Source organism: Sceloporus occidentalis, unplaced genomic scaffold (assembly GCF_023333645.1).
Source record: "Sceloporus occidentalis isolate IW3139 unplaced genomic scaffold, rSceOcc1.0.p SCAF_7, whole genome shotgun sequence".
Taxonomy (NCBI): domain Eukaryota; kingdom Metazoa; phylum Chordata; class Lepidosauria; order Squamata; family Phrynosomatidae; genus Sceloporus; species Sceloporus occidentalis.
Window position 1 is genome coordinate 47,316,345 of NW_028316987.1, and position 27,920 is coordinate 47,344,264.

The 27,920-nt window shown below is 38.6% G+C and overlaps 1 protein-coding gene across 2 annotated transcripts; it reads right to left on the bottom strand.

Annotated features, from left to right (window-relative positions):
- Nucleotides 1-1,634: 1,634 nt before the first annotated feature.
- On the bottom strand, nucleotides 1,635-27,920 carry LOC149309701 (CCR4-NOT transcription complex subunit 10). Of its 2 annotated transcripts, none has more exons than XM_089532878.1 (19): nucleotides 27,712-27,920; nucleotides 24,986-25,080; nucleotides 22,792-22,953; nucleotides 21,511-21,661; nucleotides 19,868-20,010; nucleotides 19,244-19,330; nucleotides 18,612-18,695; nucleotides 17,255-17,372; nucleotides 16,241-16,390; nucleotides 15,146-15,348; nucleotides 14,421-14,542; nucleotides 13,405-13,578; nucleotides 11,030-11,107; nucleotides 6,197-6,310; nucleotides 5,438-5,568; nucleotides 4,782-4,817; nucleotides 3,786-3,913; nucleotides 2,827-2,902; nucleotides 1,635-1,927 (listed from the first exon to the last, which is right to left on the bottom strand). In XM_089532878.1, exons 1-19 carry the CDS (start codon nucleotides 27,731-27,733, stop codon nucleotides 1,773-1,775), a joined length of 2,229 nt encoding a protein of 742 aa, XP_089389004.1. In that variant the 5' UTR covers nucleotides 27,734-27,920; the 3' UTR covers nucleotides 1,635-1,772. The 2 variants fall into 2 exon arrangements, with proteins under 2 accessions (XP_089389004.1, XP_089389003.1); XM_089532877.1 differs by having other exon boundaries at nucleotides 11,030-11,110; nucleotides 27,712-27,919.

Consider the following 27,920-nt stretch of genomic DNA (forward strand, 5'->3'; position numbering starts at 1 on the left):
AGAATACTTGGGCATGTACATGAATCACCTGGAGTGCTATATAAAACTTAAGCATTGAACCCACTAAAAAAACCTATAAAATACATGGTCATATTTCACACCTGTGAAAGCTAACAGGAAAATAGCTTACACTCTTGATTGGGAAGCAGGAACTTCGTAACCCATCTACCCTCCAGACATAAGTCACCATAAGCCAGGTACAATGAAGTTTTTGTCTCTTCATAGTTAAGGGAGCCTATTCAGAAAATAACCAACATTCAAAGTGTCCAGGGCATCTACATTATGAATAATTCTGCAAATTGATGTTCTCATTAGGCCAAAATTTAACACATTTGTTCTGCACACTGGCAGTTTTGTTAAGGTTACTATTGTTTCTGACTTGATCCGACACTTGTACATGCGTACAGTATTACTGTTGCTGTGTCAACTGCAAGGTTGAGCTTTAGGGATCTATGGTATGACCGTCTGGTTCTTGAACACTTTCAGAGCTGCTGAGTAGTGAAATCCCCTATGGAGTTATCCCAGATTAGCATTCCCTACTTTCTGATGTCTTTAAGAGGCATGGGGTCAGAAGGGACCATGTAGTGTTCTTTTCCTAGAGACCTATCAACTTTAATGGAAACATGGTTACATGGTTTCAATCAGATACAGACTTTGAAGAAAAAAATATCATCCTGTTCTATTAAATGGTATGTGATATACAGTAAAAATACAAATAATTAGTAAGATAGCTTCATAGTCTGTAATCTGTCGCAGATAGATTTAGGGGTTGATCTATGTTTTTTCTACACCTATTAATTTTTCACTTACCAACTACAATAATCTAATACAGAAGCTGCCATACGAAACTTCCCACTGTCAAGCAGAGTGATTCCTCAGCCATCTGAGGAACAAATATGGAACAAGACATGTTTAAAAATCCAGTTACCTTAGGGCAGGGCTCCACTAAGGGGAAAACTGCTTGCTCCCCAAAGTGAAAGAAAAATACAGATTGCACCTTTAAATATTTTTATCCATGTAATATGGTATCATATCCCACTTACAGCATTCACTTTACCATGCTATTGTGTGCCTTTGAGTCATTTCTGATTTATGGTGCTTGAAGCAAACCTATGATGGGGTTTTCTTGGCAAGATTTGTTCAGAGGTGGTTTGCCACTGCTTTCCCCTGAGGCTGAGAGCATGTGACATATGCAAGATCAGCAAAGGGCTATATTCACGAATGAAAGACATAAATGTTTTCAATACTGAAAAATATTTTTGGGGAAAATAAGCAGGTCATTTCAGCTCTTCCTAGAAGCCTTTTCCTAAAATTAAAAAAAAACAAAAACCAGTGGATCTTCAGTTTTACAGACAATAATGCAAAGCAGCATCAAGGGGAAATTAAGCTTCCTATTATAGAAAAAAAATTAAAAGCAAGGGATGCTCCTTTGCAGTTAGATATGGATTCAGGACAGATACAGTGGAGGCTTAAAACTCCTGGATATAAATAAGAACATTTGATGTTTTCCTTTAAATTGTGATTCATAAGGCAAAAATGCCTTTGAATCATGTCAGAAGCAGAAATCCAGGTACCTCTACTGACCACAATGGAAATCATGGTACAAAGGATTTAAATATACAAGTCTTTCTTGTCATTTTTTTTAATGAAAAGCACATATCAACACACTTTCGTACATCTTACATGTAGATAACAGAAACAGTGTTCTTAAAATTACAAAAAAATAATAATATCCAAGTGCTTCCTTGGAGGACAAGTTTCAACACAAAACTTCACTTCCTCTGAACAGTGGTGAATGCCGGCATCTGAATAGGCTGGACCAGGTGAGTTGGTTGAAATACAGGTTTCTTTCGCATCTCAGACAGCATTTTCACTGAAGGCAGGAGCTGGTTTCTTTTGATGATTTGCAGTGCCAGTTGGGTATTGCCTACAAAATGATTTCAAAGAGTTTAAATACCACATGACAAGCCAATGAAGAAGCATTTGTATCCATAGCAACTTTTCACAGGCTCTTTGTATGAGTCTCATTTCTATTTCAGTGATGCATAGCATGTACCACTTACTGATGTACTAAGCGGTGTACAAAGTGTAAGCTTATTGCCCCAACAAGCTGGGTATTCATTTTAGTGACCTATGGAAGGATGTCAGGCTGAGTCAACCTGGAGCCCCTGGCTGGTATTGCACTCACAACTTTGTGGTTTGTGAGTGAGTGGCTGCAGTACAGGCATTTAACCATTGTACCACCATGGCTCCTTAAATAAAATATATAAAAACATCCAACCTGGGCACTCTGCAATAAAATAAATACAATTAAAAGCAGCAAAAACTTCAATTCCATATGGTTGTTTTAATGCTCTGCTTCACTTTTCTCTATATAGTCTTTCCTTCTTGACACATATGCAGCTAATTTAAAACATAATGGAACCACATAATGTTACAGCATAAGGTAGGCCTGTAAAATACTACTTCCCACTGCAGATTATGTAGAGGAATAAGGCCCCTGAATCTCCTGTGTGACCGGCCTACTTGAACTAGCAAGGCATACTGACTAGGATTTGAGTTAACAATGAGCCCTGGTGGCGCAGTGGTTAAATGCCTGTACTGCAGCCATTCACTCAAAACCACAAGGTTGCGAGTTCAAGACCAGCAAAAGGGCCCAAGCTCGACTCAGGCTTGCATCCTTCCGAGGTCGCTAAAATGAGTACCCAGACTGTTGGGGGCAAATTAGCTTACTTGCTAATTAGCTTACTTGCTGTTCACCGCTATGATCTTTGGAATAGCGGTATATAAATAAAACAAATTATTATTATTAATTGTAAGATTTACCATTTTGAAGTTCAAGATACACTGCCAGTAAGATTGCCTCTGGTGGGATCTCTTTCGGATGAATCAGTGAGGCAGCCTTATAGCAAAAGAGAAAAGGAGAACTGAACACAAGGTGTGAAAAAGTGCTAATGTAGAAAAGCATATACAAATAAGTTACTTTTTAAACAAGATCATAGCTAATCCAGAATGGGATTCTCAAACAAATAATGTAAAAATTATCAGCATAGAGATTACTCCATTGTGTCAGCTTATGAAAGCACAATAAAGTTTGTGCTCCAATAGGAAGCATTATGCTATGGATAAACATTGTTCTAAAAATAAAAAATAAATCCACGTCAGACCTCACAAGCTTCTGATGGAAGCACTACAATTTTCTCAAAACATCTTGAGCGCAGCAGTGGCTGCTTATCTCCTGAATGAGGACTTGTGTCCTCTGGGAGAGAAAGTACACTGGTTTCCCTAGGATGTTGCCTCTTTTTTTGATCAAGACTGCTATATATACTCATGTGTGAATTGAAAAATTTTGGCAAAAAAATTGACCCAAAAAACCTGGGTAGACTTATACACAGGTCAATAGGATATCAAGCCTCCTCTCCAGCTCAGCTGTCTCCCAAGGGGACGGCCGGGGTGCAAAGAAGGGGAAGGAAGGGTGTTGAGAGTTTTTGGTAATCCCTAAATTTGGTAATCTGGAATTTAAATTTTGGTAATTTGGAATTTAGGTAATCCCTAAATTTGGCCACAAAAGGTGTCTTTGAGTTATAAATGCAGTTGACTTATAGGCAAGTGTAGATGGTAGACAGGTCATGGAGGAGGCTAAGTCAGATGGAAACAACCCCATTGTTGACAAAATACTGGCAAATACTGTTGTACCCCCAATAACTCCAGCATGTATGGTCTAGCATATACTGTGTTAATTTTGCGAGTTTCTGCTAGTGAAAATATAGCACAATTTTTGTAACCTGGTGCAGACACTTCCGAGCTTTGTCATATTCGCTTCTCAGACAGTAGGCACTTCCAAGGTTGAACAGCATCATTGTCCGTGCAGATGTGACAGAGCTGGGGTAACACTGCGGGGTCTGCTTTCCAGCTGGAAAAAAAATATACCAAAGATTAACAAAACACCTTACTGGTTTAAATGAAAGATTATTAGCATACTTTTTGTGGATTTCCCGCAAAAAGGCCCAATGCCAAGAACTACTTAATACATTAACTGGCAGCCATCATTCATTACACTGAACATGAAGTGTCACAAATCTCTTATGTACTTGGGAGTACTTATGGAAACACTTTAATTGGCTGCACTTTTCTAATGCCTATCTGTAGGTGTATCCCTGGAGATGTGTTTCATATTTTCATTTACTGCTGTAAATATTAGGGCCTTTAGGAGAAGTGTAGAGTAACTGAGCCACTCCCCTTTCAGTGTACAGCCTGGGTCTTATTTCAGCCACCCTGAGTTGTCTGTTCTAGCAGCATTTTCCCCCCAATGCATCATGTCTGGACTGAAGTATGTGGACCTATACTGGGATAATGGACACATGGACCCTTCTTGGTGGCAGAGTTGAATGACTGACCCATTATGTTATCCCTTCCTTAGGAGATGCTGCAAGTCAAACATTCCATAATTTTAATTCTGAATGTTTTTTTCCATTCCATTTAGAGACCTCTCTTCCATGATATATAACATCTTGACTAAAAACAGTATGTTTAACAGCAATTCCTAACATACATGGTTCCATAAAATTTACTACTTTGATGTGGTAGCTTGTTCAATAAGTAAGGGACCTTAGTTAATTATGTTAACTGATCACTTCAGAAAGAACATAAGCACTTCTTTGATCTACACCTCATTGTTAGTTATGAAATATTAGACAGGAAGTTCCTTTCCCAATATTACATTCTGTAGTTTCACAGAATAAACAGGAAGATGCTTGTTTGCAGAGAGATGCATTGCTTACTGGATTCCATGGCTTCATTTTCTCCTTTATCAGACCCTGCAGAGAAAAATCAGATTTCATCATGAATAAATCAAATTCCTAGTGGAAGTACAGTTTCAAGAAGCAATGATTAACAAAACTTTTACTCTACAAATTTCAACAAGGAATGTGCTAAACAGTCACACTTAGAACTTCTAACTAACTCCCATTCCACCAGGTTTGGATATATTATATTGAATATATGACAAAAACATCAGAAGCATTTAGTGTACATAAAGTTACACAATCTATAAAAGTTGCAACTGAAATTGCATATCTGGAAATCAATCTCATTTCCCCCTCTACATGGCACACTTATTGTTCATGCATAAAATATTATACCCTTACTAAAACATTCCAAAGTGGTATGATATTATGGTCTGTGCAACTTATAATTAAAAAAGGAAACCAGTATGATAAACAGCTAAAATGTATAAGGTTTAATAATATAGAGAAGGTAAAGTGAAGATAAAATGTTCCAGAACATTTAACTGATGCAAAATGCATAGATTTGAGGAAATGTGGAAGCAGCAGCTTTGCCCTTCATAACAATGCATTAAAAGGCAGAGCTCTTACAAGTTACAGCAGGAAGAGAGTTGAAAGCATGACCGGTTCTAATCAAGTATGGACTCATTAACCTTGATCCGGCTCGTTTGAAGAAATCCCCAGGGACACATCAGTGACATTCTCAGGGTTCAAGTGAGTAATGGCATCAGAGATTCTGTCTAAAGAGATGAGAGCCTCTGCAGCATACAAATGGCCAAGGAACCTACAAACAGCAAAGAACACATGGTTGCAAAGGTCAGTCTGTCAGCCTACAAAGCAAGCTACTGCTAGAGAGCAGAGAACACGGATGTCTTTATCAGAAGAACTGCCTCATTCCAGTCAATTCCCATCTTAAAAACTTGGTAGTAGTTGTTTGTATGGAGCAGCAATTATCTGAACCATTCAGGAGTAGAGACTAATGCCAGTTGCTCACCTGCTCCTATAAAGCCAAACATGCTTATATACAGTAAAGTGATCCATAAAATACTCTGTTTAACCAAACAGAGTGCTAGGTATCATTATAGGGGAATGGAGAGCCTGTTCAGATGCTGTTGAGCTGCAATTCCTAACATCCCTCACCACTGGCTATACTGGTTAGGGATGACAGGAATTGCAATCCAATGACATCTAGTTCATCACATATTCCCCACTCCTATTTACGTGGCCTGGCCTGGCACAAAAACTGTAAATTTATTTCCCATTTTCCTCTGACACATTTGTATTAGTTTGTTGAAACAGCAAGGGAGGAAAATAAAAGGTTTCTGTTCAGTTTTCCAGTACATGTGTCTATGTTATATACAGGAATGAAATTTCCTGTAAATATTTTAAGATAAAAACTGGATCAAACTTACTTAAGTGATCCTGACAGTTTGGGCTGCTGAAGAAGTTTATCAGCATGATTCAAAGCCATAAGGTTGTCCCCCAACGCCAGAGCCACGTAAGCGCTGCAAGCAAGTATAGAGCACCTGAAAGAAAATACACCCAATGTATTGTAACTTACCTTACAGAAACATGGGGTTAAAAGATGTATTATGTAGTACTAGATATATTTAATTTCACTACAGTTTAGATAAAAGGTGCTTTCTTTATTCAAAGGACCCATGAAATTAGTATTAACTACGTCCTGCATGAAGGAAAGAAACAGTACAAAATGAAAGAATTTTAGCATTATTGCTGTTTTCAAACAGAAAGCAATTAGCAGATTCTGCTTGCTTAACACGTATGGCACATAGCAAAAATGCTTTGTGGACACTGCTATCATGTGGCCTCCCAATAAAGCACAAGTTGCTCCTGAAATTCTTGCCCTGAAATTTGAGCCACACATTCCACAGCTTCAAACAAAAGGCCCCCATCAGGATGTCAGTATTAGGTCAGGCTTTTACAGCTTGTAATTCTTCCCTCTCCCCTCTTAACACAGCACTTTGGGATATTTTCCACTTCACAAGGCAGAGTTCAAGGCAGGCTGCATTGGCTTCAGGGCATAAGCCTTTCCCTGCCTTGCTCTAAGAACAGGCCCAATTCTCTGGCATGGCAGGAAGAGGGAAAAGAAGAGTGAGTGGATCCTCTTGGACAGAACTGGTGTTGGGGGAGCCGCAGAAGAGTACATTAAAACTCTCTAGCCAGTAGGTGGGCTATTACTGCTCCAGCCTTCTGGCAACTGTCAAGCCCACTTTTGGTTCAGCAGTAAGCCATGTTAATTCATGGCAGGGCCTGGGGTTCCTTTATTCCTGGGTCCCTGGAGGCATGCACTTTAATTATACACAAGCAGGATAAGAAACCTCTCCCCTTCTCCCTCCCCATTTCCTCTGTACCATACCCAGATGTCACATCATATCTCAACGCATACAGAAGCTCGCTAAGAAAAGCAGGCGTCCTTTCAGCCCCAAGACGTATTTGGTTTCTTTAAATCAATGGATCCAGTTGCTGAGAGGAATAGGGTACTGATGGCTGGCAGGCTCCTGCTAGCTTGTTTGTAGTACAGACACACTACCTAACAAATTTCCTGCAAAAACCTAGCAGCTAATTGATGCAAAAGCCATCTTCACTGCATTGACTTGCAGAAAGGCGTTTTGAGATCAAGTCACAGTACTTGATCATCACATACCCTGCAGGATAAAACATAAAATTGGAAAATGTATTTAGCTATTCCTCCTCTCCCATTTCCTAGCAGTAGACATTTGATTCAAATGGGCATGTACATAAAATACTAAGTGTCCAAAAAATATCTTTTACCATTTTAATTGCATATAGATTAGAAAGAAAATTGTAAAGGTAATTTTTGGATGTCCTGTAGGTCAATGAGCCACATAGAGAATTATAAGAACGGAAATGTCTTCTTGCAAAGTCAGCACCTGAAGACATAAGGAATGTTATTCCTAAATGTCAAACTTACCAAGCACAGCAAATCAAGAATTTTGGGAGCTAGGTTAAAGTGACTCCATCCAAAAAAAAAAAAAAGGAAAAACTGGAAGAAATTAGCTCATTGCTATACACAGGCTCTATAAAAACGGTGCCATCTGCACCCAAGCTGCCTTTATTTTATTTACTTTATACCCAGCCTTTCTCCCAACTCAATGTAGCTTCCAAAAATTGAAAATGAAATCCCAGCCTTTAATGGTTACAGAGCCCTCAATATTCCTGAACTACTACTCCTGAGAATGCTTTTGGTTCAGAAAAAAAAAAGTTTTAAAAATAAACTGCCATAGCCTATCCATTTGCCAGATGAGACAACTGGACAAGAGAATTTGTCAGCCACTAAGTTCACTCCCTCTCAGCTAGACAATGAAGTTTAGATCACATGCAAGCCTAAGCAGGCTAAATTCAAATCAGTATTATTACTGAGAAGTAATGCTTCAGTTCATCATAGCACAATTTTAAATGCAACTAGCAACTAAAGCCAGATGAATGTCATGCTCAAGCTGGCAAACTCATCTTCAATGACACTGAAGCAATTATTTCATCATACTAAGTTCCAAAGTGAATATGAAAGAACTAAACCAACAACAACAAAAGCTGGTTTATTACAAGGTCTGAAATCAGCTTGTGATTATCCTCAAAATATTACCATTTTTTAAGTACCAAAAGCAAGTAAGTATTTTTAAAGAACATTAAGACTAACAAATTTTATTTGGCATAGGATTTTGTTGACTATAGCCCACTTTATCAAATGCAGTGCATCTTGTCTACATTGTTTAAAGATTCTTTTGAGCTATAATGTTTTTTCAGAATTTGTTGGCACAGTCCTATAGTTTTTCTTTCTTGAACCCACACACAGTTGGCATAGCCATGGTTCAGCCTTGCTTCTTATTTAACAGCAGCCCCATTCTCTGCTGGCCAAGCTACTCCAGACAACTTTAGAAGAAGCCTCCAACATAGTACAAGGAACAGATGCCATAAAAGTAAACCTGATCTACTAGGATTAACAACTCCTTTTCCGGCAGGGAAACTGTACTTTTAACAGCTGCTTTACTTTTACATGCAGGATAGCTTTTTAAAACCAGAATCCTAGCAGCAAGAAATTGGTACTGTTGCAACACAAGTATGAAAGCCCTGCATGAGTCTAGAGAAGGGTTTGGTTTTTTAACTATAAGGCTAATTTGCAAATTTTCATGGCTCATATTACCAGCCAAAAAGAGAAAGAGAGAAACATACTTTCAAAATATTCAATATAAAGATGACTTTAAAAGCAAGCAATAGATATACAGCTTGACAATTGATGCCACTTGTACAAGTAAAGGAGGAGAGCTTGGCATCTAAATGCCAAATAGGGCAAACAGAAGGCAATGTATAGGATGGTAGTTGATTCACATCTGCGGGGGCTGGAGAGATTATATATCAGAAACTGACAAAGCTCAGTGATACCTAACTATTTGAATCAAGATGACAATCCTATTACATCAGTGTTTTTCAAACTTTTTAACCTTGTGACCCCCTTTATATTTGCACCCAGACACTGCATCCCTTCCCACTTGACATAGTATATGTATAAAATATGTTTGTTTAGTATGCACATTTTAGGTCACATATTCATGTATATTCATATTTTAACATCTTACAAAGAAATAGCTTTCCTCCTCCTCCCTCAAGCAGAGGCTCTGAGAGCCCTCCTTGCCTTTCTCTTCCCCTCCAAGACAGAAAAGGTTTGGGAAGTGGAGGAAGAGGGATAAGGGCCTCCAGGTTTTGCACCCCATCTGAGCAACTCTCACATACCCTTGGAGGTCCCACCCCACAGTCTGAGAACCACTGTATTACATCATAGTTTCAGGAGCATTTACACAAAACCTCCTGCTGCGAGGTCAGTCATCAATAATCTTAGGTAAACACTTGCAGCCATTAATGAGTTCTAATTATTTCTGCATCCTTTCTACAAAGTTCTGTCCTGCTAGGAATGGCAAAGAAAGAAAAAAAACTTTCCTTCGAAGGAGTAGGAGAACATAGTTTACAGTTACAGACTTAATACAAAGAGTGCAGAGAAGATTAACGTGTGAAAAATTTACTTATTGTTCTATTCCATCATGCTATGTCACATGCACCCAGAACAGAAAATGTAAGCCATGGGAAGTAAATAAAGGCTCCCTCAAATTTAACAACTGAGCAAATCTTACAAGAGCTAAATATCAATGTTTTTCTTCCCCCTGTGATGCTGTTTTACTCCAGTAAGAGTAAAATCATTCTGGTTGTAATGACAAGATTTTCTTGACAGGTTGTCAAGTTTCATCACTAGAGAACAACAGCTGATTGTGAAAGATTACATTCCTTTCTTTACAACACATGTCCTGCCAAATGTGAGACTGTTCTCACCACATTCGTATTACACGTCTAATCAAAGAATTACAGTTCTTCACAATGACTGGAGTCTAAATCAACAGCAGGGAAGAAACCATCGTCTAATTAATTTCTTAACAAAATGGCTGTAAGATAGGCTGATGAAGACACTACATTTCTATATGCACAGGTCCTTATTAACATGCATGGGAACACACAATTCCCCAGTATGGGGAAGACTTTAAGGTTTAACATCTTTACTGGTACAGCCAGACCCTCATTACAAAATGAGAGGGTGAGTTTCTGAAGCTTCAATAGTGTACCTGGATTATGTTACAGGAATGTACCAGAAAAAGACACTATGGAAGTGCACTGCAGCAACCCAAAATATGTAGTTCAACCTCTAGGCAGTGACATATTTAACTACTTAAGAGCTATATGAGAACCTCTGTAAACTTTTTTGTGCAACCGTACAAGTAAACAATCTATAATATTTCATTTAGATTCAACTGAGATATAATTAAGATTTAGTATATACAGTGGTACCCCGGGATACGAATGCGCCGCCTTACGAAATTTCCGGGTTACGAAAGAAATTCACTTAATTAATTGTTTCCGGGTTACGAAGGTTATTCCGGGTTGCGAAAGAAATTTTGGTGCTTTTCGGCGCGATTTCGCACGAAATCGCGGCTTTCGCTATTAAAGCCTATGGGCTTTTTCGGCTAGCGAAAGTTTCCGGGTTACGAAAGTGGCGGCGGAACGAATTACTTTCGTAACCCGGGGTACCACTGTATATCATACGCCTTTAAAGATGAGGAAACTTATTACAAGTAACACACATCAAATTTGCCATATTGAGAAAAAAGTATCTGAATCTGTTGTGTTTGCTAGCACATTCTATCATAAGATATCAAAATTACCTTAAATTTTCTAATTCTTGCTTCCTCAGTGGAGAAGATGGTGGAGCAGGAACACATTTGTCTCCTTCATGACCTTTACTACTGAAATGGCGACAGAATGAATAAAGCATTAGTAGCTTAAGCAATAAAAGCAACAATAGGATCAAGTTTACAACAGCAGAAAATGACGATTTGTTTGTTTAGAAGCGCTATATTTTTAAAATACATATTGATAGTAAAAGCACCAAAAAGATAAAGGACTAAAACTGATGCTTATGTACTACAATAAATACAGCTTCTTTGTCAGCTTATAGAAAGAGACATTGTGCAACCCATATTTCTTATCAATGCTTTCCAGGTGAAGAAATTAATATTTCCTTCTTGGTAAATACAGAATATGGGCCATGTATTGGATTGCTCTTATAGTGACTGAAGCTTAGTGTAGCATAAAGGAACAGATCAATCAAATTGCCAAGACAAGAGTGGAATAGTCACAGGAATACAATTTGGTAGGCACAGAAAATGTGTGACTGCAAATCCCATCCTTCCTAAGCTGGTGGTATTGATACGGGTTATAGCCCAACAACACCTGGAGGGCCATACAACCTCCAGCCATTGTTTAAAATTGCACTGACTAAGCCTGGAATAAGGGGATGTTTTATAACATTTATATCCTGCTTTTCTTAAAAATTCAAGGTGGATAGCAAGCTGCAGTTTTAGATACTGGGGCCTGTTACAGACAGCCAAAATAAAGCTGCTTCGAGTCACAGTGGAGGTATGGTGTTTCAATGATGCATGCGTCCTAAGAGTCCAGAAGTCGCACCAAAGCCACGCTCCAGCCCTAAGGACTGGAGCGTGGCTTTGGTGTGGCTTCTGGACTCTTAGGACGCATGCATCATTGAAACACCATACCTCCACTGTGACTTGAAGCAGCTTTATTTTGGCTGTCTGTAACAGACCAATGAAAATAATTTTAAGCACATAAGATTATCAGGCAGTAGATAAAATTGGCAGTTTAAGACAATTAAGAATGGTAGCTAAAACTATTAGAAATATCTAAAGAGACTCCTTAAATGTCTTTATTCTAGGCATAACCCGGGGGCATTTGTTGTTGTTGTTTTGTTTCTGTTTTTATGTCATATTTGTAATTTTTGATATGGCTTTTATTGGAATTTTGTGTATTTTAAATGCTGTAAACCGCCCTGATCTTACGGAAGGGCGGTATACAAATAAAATGTTTATTATTATTATTATTAGGAGATAAAGAAGAATGGAGCTTCATGAGTCAGATGAAGAGCAAGAAGGCTCCAATGAAGCCTTTAGAGATTAAAAGACATCCTTAAAAAGAAAATTTTCTCCAGGCAGACCTTGCATTTTAAAACCGAGCAGATGAATGCCATAGCCCATTTCTGCCAAAAGGTACCTGTGTGAGGAACAGTTGTGTCACCCCTGCCTTAGGTGTCACCTGATGTGATTTGCACCCCCATGATGCCACTGCACTTAAATAACATGCTATGATAATCTTATCTTCCACACCTATTAGAGAAACTTATTCATTGATATTGGACATATTTGCTAAGCAAACCAAATACTTGGGGATCTGGCTACATGACATTGCTGGGGCGGGGAGATGTCTGCATAAAGCAAAATAAAAATTTGAGATTGTAATGTTAACAAAGCAACACTCTGATAAAGGGTTTTCCACTTATTCCCCATGATGAGATTGTAAAGTTTTTTTTCTAAATGAATTAAAAAACCATTCTGGTATTTTTTTAAAAATTGAGTATGGTATAATTCTACTTCCAGATTTAAACAGGTCAAGATAGCACCAGGAATAACACTGTATAATGTTTTCTTCTACTCAGGCTACAAGCACAAACCAATTGCTCAAAAATGCTGTGAATCAAATCAGTTTCTCAAACATTTTGTTTGTAATTACAAGCTTTTGAGATTTACACAACTGCTCATTTTCTCTTTCCTGAACCAGGTAGGTTTAGCCATTAACTTTATTCCAAGAATGCAGTTGATGTGCGCACCTGCTGTGCATAGGTCGTAAGATGCCCAAGGCAACTACTAGGTTACAATTATATATCTACTATAGCTCCAGTAGTTACACAACTTATATATCTTACACTTTGTTCACCGTTAGCAGATGCATAAATTCGAGATATCATCATCCACTGGTACATGTACAGTACCATTCCTTCGGAGGGATGCATAATTATTAGTTTTTATTTTATATTAAGCACACTTGTTTTAATCACTTTTCATTACTTCAACTTTTCCCTTTGTTTCAGCTATCAAAACACTATTAGAAGCTGTAGAAGCTGTCCATAGTTGAGGTAAGCAGGGAGACTTTCGTTAAACAAGCAGGAATGACCAACTGTCACACTTACCTGCAAGATTCATTGTTCTCACTGCTCTCATTATTTCCCAACTGGCTGCCAACTTTAGACCCATTTTCCTGCTTTAACTCCTGCTGGTCTTCAGGAAGAAGCAGCAAGGCATTTCTTAGGCATATTGCTGCAAACTCCATGCTAGCTACAGGAATAGCTGAAGACTGACCATCACTTGAAAAGGAAAAACAACAAAAACAACTTTTTGTACTAAATGATAATTACAATTTTTATACCTGTATGGATTATGTATGCACACACACACATATATGAATATCAGTTAAAGTGGGGGGAGTTTTTCCTGTGCTGCTGGTGGAATGAATTCCCCCTCAAATCTGAAGCATTCTACACATATCAAATCTGCTCCTGAGGATTTGCGGACCCTCTGGAACAGATTTAGAGTCAATCAGGAATCAAGGGGGAAAAAAGACCTATTGCAAAAATGGATGTCTGCTCATCCTATCACCTTGAATGATGCCTCTCATGTTCCTGTTTTAAATTATGTTTGAATAGATGATATTCATAGTCATATTAATATATTCATATTTTAAAGATGTCCCATACAGCCTATGGATGTAGATTTACAGTAATGATGAGACTGCAAATAGTTAGGAATATTATTACTAAAGAAGCCAGCCCTTAAATTACACAGCATTATAATAAGTATCTTTATTTTTTTATTTTGTTAGTGAAAACTTTTTTTAAACAAAAACAATGACCATAATCCCCAAATCACAGCAATTGTAAAATATATTTTGTAAGTAAAAGTGGCCAAATTAATATACTTGCAACATTTTAAAAGCCTTCTACTGTATGCACATACAGCATCTTTTGTTATTCATAACCTGAATCTTAAAATCATGTCAGTGCAAAGCATGATTCTTTTCTATAAATCAATAACCTGTATTCTTAAATTCAAAAAGAGCAAAAGAGAAGAACAGTTTGAAAATGTTTTTAGCTAACTACCAACTTTCATTTCAGTTAGCCTCAAGAGAAAATTGTATAAAAGTACTTACTTATAAACAATGTTCTGCACAGACTGAGATGCCAGCACTATTTTACGATGATAGCCTTGGCCTACAATGGATTGTACAATGCCCTTTTTGCTTGGAAGGCCCTTGGTTTCTTGTTCTGAACTCTAGGGAAAAAAATATTAAAGACAGAAAGAATACCTGCTAAATAAATGCCATTCCCTCTACTTGTTCCTATTCAGTGTTCTATTATTTCCTTCTGCATTTGCAGACCTATTTGAAACATCCTTTGACAATTTCTCTTGCCTGGGAAGACTGTGGCAAACCAAGATGGCAATACAGAGGATACAAAGAGAGATGGTTTCTACCTTTTCCTCAACCCCAAACATATTTCAAACTCACAATGAGTTATATCCCTATAATTGATAGCTGAAATAATACAATTTTAAACAAACAGACAGTTAAAGCTAGCATGCCTCCTCTACTGCTTGCTGGCTTCTCAATGGAGGGAGTGTACCAAAGGATCTTTGATCATTGATCTTGTCTGCATCTCAAAGTAGGAGCGTAAAAACAGTGACAACATTACACCTCTTTGAGCAGGGGTACATTCTTGCGAAAAATTATTGACTGCTCAGCACTTGACTAGAATGTCAGTCTGTTCATTTAGACAGCCAAGCTGCTGCTAATTCTCTGAACCTGACAAATGAAAAACATATATGACGTGCTTTCAAAATATTTCTTATTAGAAATAACTTCAAAATCAGCCTTACTCCTTTATTGGCCGCAATACAGCATTCAGCTATTCTCAACCAGAGGCGAGGGTTTGAGTGATAAACCTGGACAGCTTCTATCAGGCATTCAAAAGCAGCTAGAGGCCTCCCAATGTGTAGAAGCTGAATGCCACAATTATAGAGCAACTCATAACGCTTATTAGTCAGTAACGTGCACATTGGTCGTCCTGAGAATTTTTTACCTGTGAAAAGGAATCAAATAAGATTAACCATGCAGTTTTAAGAGGATATTGCCAGTCAAAGACCAGGTTAAAACGGGAAGAGGAGGAGAGGGAATCCAATTCTGAAATCTTTCCGCTAGCTGCAATAACTCTTCCTCTCTGCTGCTTGTATGCTGTGCCACAATTACATTTCAGGGCCACTGAAAAGTACCTTCTTTCTATATTCCCAGTTAGTGCAGTTAAGACAAACATTGTTAAGTAATTATTTTATTTTAAGTGCACAGAACCAGCAGAGAAGTTACCTTGAAGGCATTCCACTCATTTAGAGAAAAGATCTTTGTAATGTGGAATAACAAATAACAAAAGATTTCCATTTTTCTAACCGAGTAACATTTGTTATCTTCAACAAGTCTGTAGTTCAGGCAATACATTGCTTACACAAGTATACTATTCACATATTTACTAATGGACTGATGGGGGTTAGCTGGCTGCATGCTCTGCCATGCTCGACATTCTGATGGTACTAGAAACAATTCAGCCATATTAAGACAGATTAAGAGCCTTTCACCACAACATTATGATTTCATATTGTGCATACATTTATTTCTATTTTAACTTCATCTTGTGATCATATCCTAGCTGCTATCTATTTACGTTTATATAGCTAAAGCAATGTATAAGTTCAAATACTGTCTCTTGAGATTCGTCTTAGTTTTGGTTACCTCTTTATGAGAACTGCATTACTTTGAGTTTTAATTCTGGGGAAAAAAATTAGGTACCCTCCATAGCAAAGTGCCTTGGAAACAAAGATTTTTATCTTTGATATTCCATTATTTAGTTGCAAATTCAATTTTAAAAGCTATTCAAGGTCCAATCTATATGACTATATGGCATTACTACAATTTTACCTTACCTGGGTCTGTGCCACCTGTTCCAAGCTGTGCACAGGCATTGTCATTTTCCTGCAAAGCCTTTTTAAAATAGAAAATTCCTAAGTTGTGTTTCCCCATGGCAAAATGGATGCATCCAAGATTATTCCAGAACATGCATCGCAGGCATTCACCTAAGAAAAATGAAAAGGATAAATTAAGGGCCCGTACAGACAGGCCAAAATAAAGCTGTTCCAGGTCACTTTGGAGGTATGCTATTCTGCCATGGAAACCCACTGAGTCACATACTCTCAGCCTCAGAAAACCCTGTGACAGGTTCACCATAGAGTTGCCCTTAGTCGAAAACTATTTGAAGGCACACAACAAAAACAATAACAACAACTATTAATACTACTACTACAGTTTGATTATCCCGTATCCTAAAAAACTGGTGACTAAAACTGTTATGAAATTTGGAATATTTGCATAATCATAATGAAATATAATGCAGATGGGGCCCAAGTATAAACATGAAGTTTATTTATGCTTCATATACATCTTATACACACACTGAAGGTAAATTTATATAGTATTTTAAATCATTTTGTGTATGAAGCAAAGTTTGTGTACAGTGAACCATCAGAAAGCAAAAGTGTCACTGCCTCAGCCATTCAAGAAAGAAGTTGTGGATTTTGGACCTGTACTTTCATTTTATCTGTTTGGTAGTAGTAGCTAGTAGTAAATGACAATTTAAGACTCAAGCACAACTGGAAATATCTCCCATCATGTAGTCTGCAAGTCTGTACTGATACTACTCACATGACCATTAAAAAGTCAGAATGGAGAGAAGATATTACATAAAGGATCTGGAGCTAAGTAATCTAAATTCATACAGTGTTGGAGATTAACTAATCTCAAATATCAATAAGGCACCATGTATCAATGTAGACTGATCCTTCTATACACTCAAACATTTTACACCAATTTAATAAAAAGGAATTTAAATATTAAACATGGTCCTGTTTTGTTTTTTTTCAAACACGCAAATCTTATTTTACCTGTCTTCATAAATCCAGGATGTTCAGCTATGTTTGAACTGTTCAACAACTTTACTGCTTTCCGATAATTGCCTCTTAAATACTCAAAGTTGCTTTTCAGAAAAAGAGAAGGAGCAGACTGTGAAGAGCATGAAAGTTGTTGTTACTGATACTATGAACGAGAAAGCTAGACTGCAGTTAGATACTACAATTATCTACTTGGTAACCAAGCAAAAGTAACTTCACATACCACAGACAGCCACTATTTAAAACTCCATCATACAGTAGCTTTCATGTTTCAGTGAAACATTATGGCACAAAAATACACAAAGTCCATTAACTCTTAGGAACTATCTTAAAGTGTCCCATCATATATCTGTTTTATAGATTCCAGAATCCAGTTAAGAAGAACAAGTAATTGGTCAAAACTAATTTCACAGAGATCCTAATTAGCTTACAGACTGAAAACAGCTTAAAGAGTGCTGAATTCACTGGTAAGCAGTATAGAAATGTATATGCTATTAGTAATCATACACATTTTTCTGAAATCCCAAAATGGGGTAACAGTTGTTTTACTTTAACTTCTCCCTTCAACATCACAAACTAATGACACCATGTTGAAATGAGCAGTTTGGAGATGTTAAAAGAAGAAAAGAAATACAGTGGTCCCTCCACATTTGCTGAGGTTAGGGGTGAAGAAGGATCCCTGTGAATGTGGAAAAACAGCAAATATAAAAAACCCTATTCTTTTTACCTGAGGGCTGAAACAGATGGCCCTAAAGGGGTGGTGTCATGCTGCCCCTTTGAGCACTGGATTGAGGCCATGGCAACTGCACCCAGCGTTTTTACGGCCCAAAATGAAGCGGCAAAATGCTGCTCCTTTTTGAGGCAGAAAAAGGGCGCCCTTGCTGCCGTGGCTTTTCAGCGGCGTGCTACATCTAAACGCTATGTCGCTGAAATGCTGTGAAGATGCCGTGCAGCTTACCAGCAGCATGGGGGCAGCGTCAGAGCATGTGGCTGCGCTTGGACACCACCCCCAGTCCGGCACTTGCTCCCTGTCTGATTTGCCCCTATGAGAACACCTCTCTAGGAATCTCCAGGACTTCCAATGCAATTCTATGGTCAGCATCTATCAGAAGAATCATCCTGGAGGACCTATAAATGCCTAGAGAAGTGCTTTCTGTAGGAACTTCTAGATTCTCCAGCACAGCTCTATGGTGAACTTCCAGCAGAATTGTGCTGGAGGACTTATACATTGCTAGAGAGAATATATGAATCAAAACCACAAGTAATCAAACCCACAAGTCAAAGTCACAAATGTGGAGTGCCAACTGTATTGATCTACACAACTTTAACAACAACAGTCAAGAGTACTTACATTTCCAGCTGTATTCATAACGGATTTAATCTCTCTTTTGCATGCTTTAAGAGACTTCAGCTGAATATAAGCTCGAACTTTGTACTGTTAAAAATGAGTAACTGATTTCATTACCCTGTTTTATAACTATGATCACTACTCAAAAATTACACTGCTTTCGGTTTTATAGTTCAGATACATGTAACATGTGAACACAATTTACTGAGTAAAGCTTAAATCATAAAAGCGTTCCAAATAAAACTAAGTCAAGGTGTTCTAAGAACAGATTTCAAGGAAGATGCCCTAAGCAATGCTGGTAATTAACATGTTAGACTTTAAACATCATCTGCAAATAAATTAACAGTTCTTACAGACTCTTTCTCCAGTTTAGAGCATAGAGAGGTGCCATGCAAAAAGATAATTTTACCTACACAGTATGGATGAAAACTAGAACTAAAGTCTACTTGATGCATTTATCAGGCATACTTGTGATTCTTGTGATACCTTCCAGGCACCAGATTATGTAGAGAAATTCTGTTATGAGCTGAGCTGAGCTGTGCATGAATAATGGCCAGCAGCTAGCTGTGCAATCATACCAAATGGAAAGAATACAGACATAATTGCCAGAAGCAAAATCCTGAATTTGGTCTTACCTGATGTATTTTAGATTTGGCAGCTTCCGTTATGGTTCCACTTTCATTTTTGTGATTGGATGCTTCCTTACTAGTGTTATTACCTGTCTGATCACAAATTGAAATGACTGTCAGTTTTTTAAAGCAATCAACATTTGTCACAGAACATGTGGAATTCCTATGCCATTCATAATCTATGTACTGCTTTATGCGTTCTAATCCAAGCTATGTTAAAATCCATGATCCAAAAATTATATTCAGCTTGACAAGACTCAGGCGCGTTACAGACCGCCCATTTGGGGCGGCCTGTAACCGGCCCTTTCCCCGCCGGATCGGGGCCTCAGCTGCCAGAACGGCAGCCTCCAAGGCCCCGATCTGCCGCTTTCCAGGCCGCGGGGAAGCAGCAAAAGGCCGCTTCCCCGCAGCCTGGAAAGGGGTGTCCTTGGGGCTTCATGCTCCAAGGACACCCGATGGCAGCGGGGAGGAGGAGAAAGGGGCCGCTCGGCCCCTTTCTCCCTTGTGTTGCTGGCGCAGCCATCTAAGTGACGCCCCTTTCTAACCCTAACACGGACCCAGTCCGTCCTATTACGCCCGTCTGTAATAGGCCATAGTTATTGCACTTTTACTGCATTCTCTTAGACTCACCTCATTCTTCCCATTTTTATTGTTGCCACCTTGTGAAATCATTTTTTCCAATACAGCAAGCAGATGCAATGCTTTCTCAGCTTGGCAAGTGAGCAGATACAGGTCCACAAGTAGAAAGCACACTGCCTGGGCAAACTTTTCCTCTACAAATATAACACACATTTAGTCTTTCTCTTAAATCAATACATGATACATAACACTATTTCCAATGAGTGACAAATTGTTACAAATAGAGATTGCCATATTTTAGAAAACTTTTTTCGGTATTTTTTAAGAGCCACTTATGAAACCAAACTTATTAAGATATATCTGGTTTAAATATTGTTCTTGTAAGGCATATGCAACATGACATTGTTCACACCTGAAAGATTCTACAAACATCTGAACATAGGCATATAAAGAGGAGCTGACATGGCCAGCTGTCTATCCAAATGCCTATTTGCTTCCATAGCTGTGGCATCCCTACTTGTATTTGAGAAAAAGGTTTTTAGAGTTCATCTAACCTTGTGTATACATTGACCTCAAGTAGTCAAGGTCAGGTTCTGGAGCCAAAGTTATGGATTTTACTATGACACATGGATAAGACAAAAGTAAAACCTAGGAAGATGTTACAAATCTTTTCCTCTCATTTTTATAAATGCATAGCAGGAAAATACTTAGGAAGAACTAAAGGGAAGAAGATTTATTTTATTTGAGGTGTTACAATTGGGAGATATGTAAATAGTATTACTAATCTTAAAGTGTCTACATCTATACAAATACAGATAAGGAAATGAATATAATGAAGAAAAAGAATGAGAACATAGTCTGAAAAAATGGAGTGGAAAACAACCTTCCTCTATTAGGAACCCAGTGCCAAGGCAGTGACAAGAGGTAGAAGCAAGAAGGCTCTCTTGGCATGGCAGGATGTGGAAGCAATGCTCAATCCCACTCCATAATCCCTCTCTTGCCCAAACCGAAGAAAGGCAGCCATCCCCCCTTCCCCACCTTTTTTCAGACTGAGCAGCATTCTGCAGCAACATGGGGGAGGCTGAACAATGTCATGTGCTCGCCATTTTGGAAGCTTCAGGTGAAGTGGAGCAGAAGTGGCCGTTTAAGTAAGGACTCATTTAGTGAGACCTACAGACAGGTTGCCAAGCCTCCTTAGGCTTGCAAAGGGACTGCCAAGCCTTGTAAGGCTTATACAGTAAACCCTTATTAAAAATAGCTGCCACCACTCTGCTCCTTCTCAAGTGCCAAAAATGGTGGGGAGTACAGAGCTCATCCAGCTGGCAGCATTGTGGATAAGTCGACTCAGCTTTTTTGGGGTTGAGTTTCTGTAAAGTACATACAACACTTTTGTTACTCAACAACGTTTCTGCACTACATATGTCTTTGAATTAATTATTTTAGTTGAAATGCATATGTTAGATACAATTTAAATGGTCTACATCCAATTTTAATCCCAACTAGTATTGTTCTATTAACATCAATGGGACTTACAGTTAACAAAACTTGTTTATTTCAATGGATCTTGTTAGGACTGATATTGGATTCTGCACAATGAACACAACTGCCAAAGAATAGCTGTGTGATACCCAGTTAAAGAGAGATTGGAGCAGACAATATAGTACCAGGAGCCTTATGTGTTACTGTAAACTTACCAAAAGGTTCAATAAACTGGTAAAGTTTCTCTCCAATTACTATCGCTTCAGTGTACTGCCGCAGATGATACAAAATAACAGCTTGATTGTAATAGAGCATGCTGTTTTCAACATCATCCAAGCCATCCATTTCCTCAATAGCTGAATGAACCTGGGAAAGGAAGAACCAGAATACTGTCCAGTTTGATACATTTCTATGACAGAGGACCATAAAAGAAAAACAGCTTAGATAAAAATGTGTGTTACAAACTGGCCCCAAATAAGTGCCAAAGAAAATGCTTTTTGCTTCCCAAAACAGCCCAAAATTAATTAATGCAATACTATAATTTGCCCTTGGTGTTATTTAAATACCAAAGATGTTGTATGCCTATTTATTTGTACAAATGCATAATAAAGGACTACAGTAGTACACCCTTATCTGTGGGTTTGCTTCTGCTATTATTATCCATGGCAAGCTACAGTCTGAAAATGTACCGTTGCTGCCCCCCCCCCCCGCCGTTTTGCTCTCTGTTTCAATTACCTGCAGTCAATTGCAGTTCAAAAACATTACTGGTATAGGGTTTGGTACTATCCACGGTTTCAGGCCTCCATTGGTGGTCCTGGAACATATCCCTTGCGGATAAGGGGTGACTACTGTAGTTAACAGAGAAGAATCACATAACCATGCTGATTATGTCAGTGCAACAGCCAGGAAGCAGCGTAAGTCTTCCTTTCTCTATCTCATAGTTCTGGATCACACATTCAAGCAATACCAATCAAAAGTAAAGGAGAGCTTAATATTGCCTTGCAAATGTGCCAGTATCATTTCACTCTGAGTTAATATTCTGTACTAACTGTACTTTAAACTCTCAGTACTCAGTAGTAACCACTGTTCTTTTTTTTTAGACTATTGTGGCATAGAACCACATACTTAGACAATTAATAGCATTATTAGATTTAATACATTATGTTTATTTTGAGTATTACACCTAGCATTAGAAGAAGGCTCAGCATATCTTTTTCATTCACAGCTCAAAAGGCAATCTTAAAATAGAGAACAACTTCTCAGTCTGGTTACTCTGGTTTTACAACGCAAAACAATAACAGAAAGCACCACAACTTTCTGTAAGATTGAATTTGTCCTTATAATTCTATTACCTTATGGAAAAATTGTTTTAATAGGATTGTGGGTGCTGAGAAATATTTGTTCACATTACAAGGAACTTTAATGTAATTACAAATTGGGAAAAATTACTGCAAAAACAGGAACACACAAAACCACCCCATACAGCAAAACTATACCTGGTTTTTTAGCTGGTTAAGTGTTTGCTTCAAGTTATCAGTTGTTGTCTGATTAGTTTTACAGAATTCAGCTACTGCCATATTCAAAACTATTTTATAGTCATCCTTGTTTATTTCTTGCAAGCAGCTAAGGTGTTGGAGACAAGTATCATAGTTTCCAGCCTGTGAATTAAAAATGTAAGGTGTGAGTACACTTGAGTTTAAATCAAAAAGTTAAAATGCCAAAGCACTTGCTACTAATTTACACTGGACTGCTATCAGATGTAGATCATAAGTGCATCTCTCCTCCCGCTGCATACTATGCTTGGTAGAACATTTCTGTTTTATCAAACCACAACTTGCCATAAAATCCAATTTAGCATAGAGCTGGGAAATACAATGACATAAACAACCTTCCCTTTAGTGTTCTGTTGTAGATCTTCACACTTTAGCATCTTGTCTAGTTCCTTCACAGGTGCCCTTCTAGTCCTAGTCTTCTCCTGACTTCTTGACTGCAGTTTCCATTCTGATCATTGACTGATCTAAAATATGGGAAATCTTTGACTTTCAATTTCCTTACCATCTGTATTGAATCTGTGAATATCCTCTGTGGTCATTAATTTAGTTTTCTTAATATTCAACTTTAAACCTGCTTTGGCACTTTCTTCTTTGACTTTCCTTAGTAGTGGTTCCAAATATTTTGTTATTTTCTGCTATTATTATGGTATCATCTGAGAAACTTAGGTTGTTGACTGTCATTCCTTCAATCTTTACTCCTCCTTTCCTCAAATCTAAGCCTGCACTTCATAGGAGATGCATCCTTGTTTAACTCCCTTTCCAAATGGGAACCACGCAATTTCTCTTATTCTGTTCTAACTGTAGCCTCTTATCCCAAGTATAGACTGCACATCAGGGCAATCAAAGGTTTTGGAACATCCGCTCTTTAAGTGCAATCCATAACTTTTCATGATCTATGCAGTCAAAGGCTTTGCTATAGTCTATAAAGCACATGCTGATTTTCTTCTGGAATTCTCTAATGTGCTCCATTATCCATTGTATGTTTGTGATTTGTTCCTAGTACCTCTTCCCTTCCAGAACCCAGCTTGCACATCTGCAATTTCTCACTCCATATATGGCAGGAATCTCTACTGAAGAATCTTGAACATGGCCTTGCTTGCATATGAAATCAGTGCAATGGTCCTGTAGTTGCTGCAATCTTTTGGTGTATATTGTTTACAATCTGCGGGCCACTGTTTTGTTTTCCATATTTATTAGCAGATTTTAATTAATTTGATTAAGTAAATTTGATTCTGTCTTCTGCAACAGCTCTATTGATAGGTCATATGTTCTTGGTTATTTATCCTTGTTAACTGCTTTTAGTGAAGCTTTCCCATCACTTTCCAACATCTGGGGTTCATCCTCATATGATTCTTCTTCCCATGTTTCATTCAGCTTTTTGTCTCTTTTGCATTGCTCTTCTGTGTACTGTTTCCATCATCTTTATTTTATCAGGGTCAAGTATTATGTTCCTCTACTGATCACAGAGCATCCCTACATTACCATTGTTGCCCAACTGGGAAGTAAGGAGAGAGAGCACCCACCCACCACCTTATATGTTATCAAGCTGCAAATGCAGCAGCAGAATATTAAGAAAGGTAACAACTAAACCACATACAAACAGAATTGTACTTGTATTTTAATAAACCTAATTGCACAAGCAGGGGACATAGCCTGTCTTTGCATATATTACTTTAGTAGGAGAAACAGAATTTAAAATTCATTAATTTTCAAGAAGCAAGAACTGGACAACTGAGCTGTACAGAAACATTCTTATAAAAATAATAATGAATCTCATTTTGGATTGAGAAGTAACATAGCATGTGACTGACATTTTTATAAAACTATACATATAATGTTAGCAAATTTGTAATTAGATTTAATTGTACCAATATATGTTATTTCTTATAAAGTATTTTACTGATTTTTAAATCAAAGATTCTAATTTAAACTAAAAAAAATCTAAAATATGATGTTACAAATCTGTAACATACACACATGAATTCATTATAAACATCCAATCAGCTTGTGAAGCATAACACATTACTTTGATATTGTTCTGTCAAGAAATGTATTTACTCTGCAGAAAGCAGGCTAGAAGACCTGTATGTTTAACATTCAAAAAAGGGAAGAATTGTTATCTTAAGATTTCGCTTACCATAAATGCTTGCAGTGCACTGTTTGACAGCTCCTTCTCTTGATCCGTAATCCCAGAAGAGACACCCGCTCCTTCATGTTTTTCTGTTCCCTGATCTAAGTGAAAAGTAGCAAGTTAAGAAACAGCTAATGCCGATCAGATGTTTCAAGTGATTCTAAGAAAAAGCTTCATCCAGGCTTAATTCTTCTTTGGTGCACTCCATGAGTTCTATTTTGAATGGCATTAAGAATTGCAGGCTGAACAAATAATAATAAAAAAACCAAGGTAACTTTGGGGGAAAACGACGGCAAGGATGTCTGACCTGCACTTGTTTGCAAATAACAGCAAAAAAATTATTCCTTCACTCCTCTATGAAAAAAATGAAGAAACCTTGGAGAACTAGGGGCGAAATCTAATTGCTAACCCTAGTTGTAGTAGATCCATTTGAATCTATGAAATTTATGTATTCAATGAACGTATAGTACTCCATTTGTGACCAGTATCTGGAGTTAAGCATGGAGTGGATTTTAAAAAAAAACAGTGTGGAAGGATTTTGAGCACTATTCAATTCTGGTATTCAAAACCTGATATTCTTGGGCTCAGGATCTTTAAATTTTAGTGTATGTCTCTCTTTCAGGCTCCAGTTGGTGGGCCCCATGATTCTAGAAGGAAAACAAAGTCGATCTTGCAAGCCTGTTCAACCTTGCCTTATATCAAGAAAAGTTATATTTCTTACCATAATTCAAGGTGCTGGTGATAACATTTAACCCTTGTAAACAGATTGGGATGTCAACGTTTGAGCCTCTGATGCCTAAGTGATTTCACCTAAATCTGAACATGTACATGGCCTTAAACTGTTTTAACTGGCTTTAAACCACTTTGCTGCAACACGTCAAGCTGTTTAATATGTTTTTAGTCTGTTGCTGTTTTAAATCGTTTAAATTCATTCTGTTGTATGACATTCTAACGTCCTTGAATAAAGGGTGGGATCGACGTTAATAGGTATACATTAGGTTTCGTTCTTAAAAATCAGGTTTGCAGTGTTCCTAGAGCTGGCATTGCTCCCACAGAATCAGGGGATAGTTGTTATCAGGAGCATTTCTGCCAAGCTTAGGTTTCACTCTCTTTCAAAATGTTATTCTGGCTGTTACATATAGGCCTTGGTTACATCTGGGTTACAATACTGGATATAAAATGAAATTTCCACTTGGGGACTGTCTTTGAAAAATGTTGGGATGTATTCAACTGGCACAAAGCACAGTTACCTGGGAAGAACATGGGACCCCCTCAACTATAATTCATCAGCTCCCAGAAACAAATACCGTTGTTCATTACTGTATTCCTTTTTGTGGATTTTCATTAGCAAACAGAATAGGAGAGTAGGTAAACACATAAATTGGTGAAATTTTGTGATGTTTCTATTAGTCAGCTGCCTTGATAGTCCCAGTATAGAAGCAAAACATGGGCCCCATACAGACAGGCCAAAATAATGCTGCTTGGAGCCATTTTGGAGGTGTGCTGTTTAAATGATGCATGCGTCTAAGAGTCCAGAAGCTGCATCAATGCTGCGCTCCAGTCCATAAGACTGGATTGTGGCTTTGGCGCGACCTCCGGACTCTTAGGACACATGCACCATTTAAATAGCATACCTCCAAAGTGGCCCGAAGCAGCTTTATTTTGGCCAGTCTGTATGGGGCCATGGAATACCATTTTTAAAAGAGTCCATGTACACCAATCCAGGGAACTGAAAAAAAAGAGGCGGTGGTATGCCATTTAATAAGAAATAAAGCCTCACTCCTTCTGATTTTAATGCCTCAGTTTTGTTTTACTTTATTGTTTCCTGGACTATATCTCAGAGGGAAGAACTTACAAAACCGCCTCTGAGTATTCCTTGCCTAAGAAAGCCCTATGAAATCCATGGGGTTGCCATAAACTGACAGGCGACTTGAAGGCACACACATATACTGTCACAGTCATAGCGGAACTCAGCACCTGCAATGGTTCCATTTAGAGGTTGGTATCCTTAACTGAGTCAGCCTGATGTAGCGGTTTCAATGTTGGACTACAACTCATAAAGGTGTCACTGTTTTGTGTGTTTTGGACGCGACTGCATTGCGCTACATAGCCAACACGGCTTCCCCTGGGTACGTTGTCTACAGACCAGGGTTCGATTCCTCCCTCAGCCGAGGAAACCCATTCGGTGACTTTGACTTACTATTGTTGCTGTGTGTGCCCTCAAGTCATTTATGACTTATGTTGTCCCTAAGGGGAACCTATCATGGGGTTTTCTGGGCAAGGTGTCTTCGGAGGAGGTTCGCCATTGCCTTCCTCTAAGGCTGACTGGTTTGTGATGGTTCAAAATGGATGTCGCCACAAAGCCAGGAGCAGAGCTGCAGTTGTCGTTGTGTGCCTTCAACAGTCTCCACCTTATGACAACCCCATCATTTCATGGCAAGGTTTGTTCCCATTTCCATTCCCTGGAGGCTGAGACAGTGTGACTTGCCCAAGGTCACCCAGTGGGCTTCAGGGCGAAGTGGGAATCGAACCCTGCTCCACAAAGTCACAGCGCAACACCCGAACTGCTAGGCCAATGGTAACATCTTTAAAGAGTTCTGGACTCCAGCTCCCAGAATCCCAGGCTATTGGCCAACGTGGCTGAGGCTTCTGGGAGATGAAGTCCAAAACCACACAGTTTGGGGGCCACTGCACTACGCCATGCGGAGGCGGCGGCGCCTCTTTGTCCTCACCTCCGCCTCGGTCCGCTGCCATGGATGCCGCGACGGGGGCGAGCTCAGTCCCCAGCTCTCTGGCCTGGAGCGACTCCACGGAAGACCCTCCCTTCGCTCCGAGAAAAAGAAAAAGGGTGGCGGAAGGAACGGAACACAGCACTAATTTGGCTCCTCGGCGTCTGACCCGGAGGCTCTTCGTGTTCGCTTCCGGGTTGGATTTGAGAGGA

Coding starts and splice junctions, on each gene's coding strand:
- LOC149309701 (XM_089532877.1), bottom strand. CDS start 27,733: ATGGCAGCGGACCGAGGCGGAG. Junction 25,081..27,711: donor GGCAGCGGACCGAGGCGGAG/GTGAGGACAAAG, acceptor CTTTTCACTTAG/ATCAGGGAACAGAAAAACAT. Junction 2,903..3,785: donor CTCGGAAGTGTCTGCACCAG/GTTACAAAAATT, acceptor TTTTGCTATAAG/GCTGCCTCACTGATTCATCC.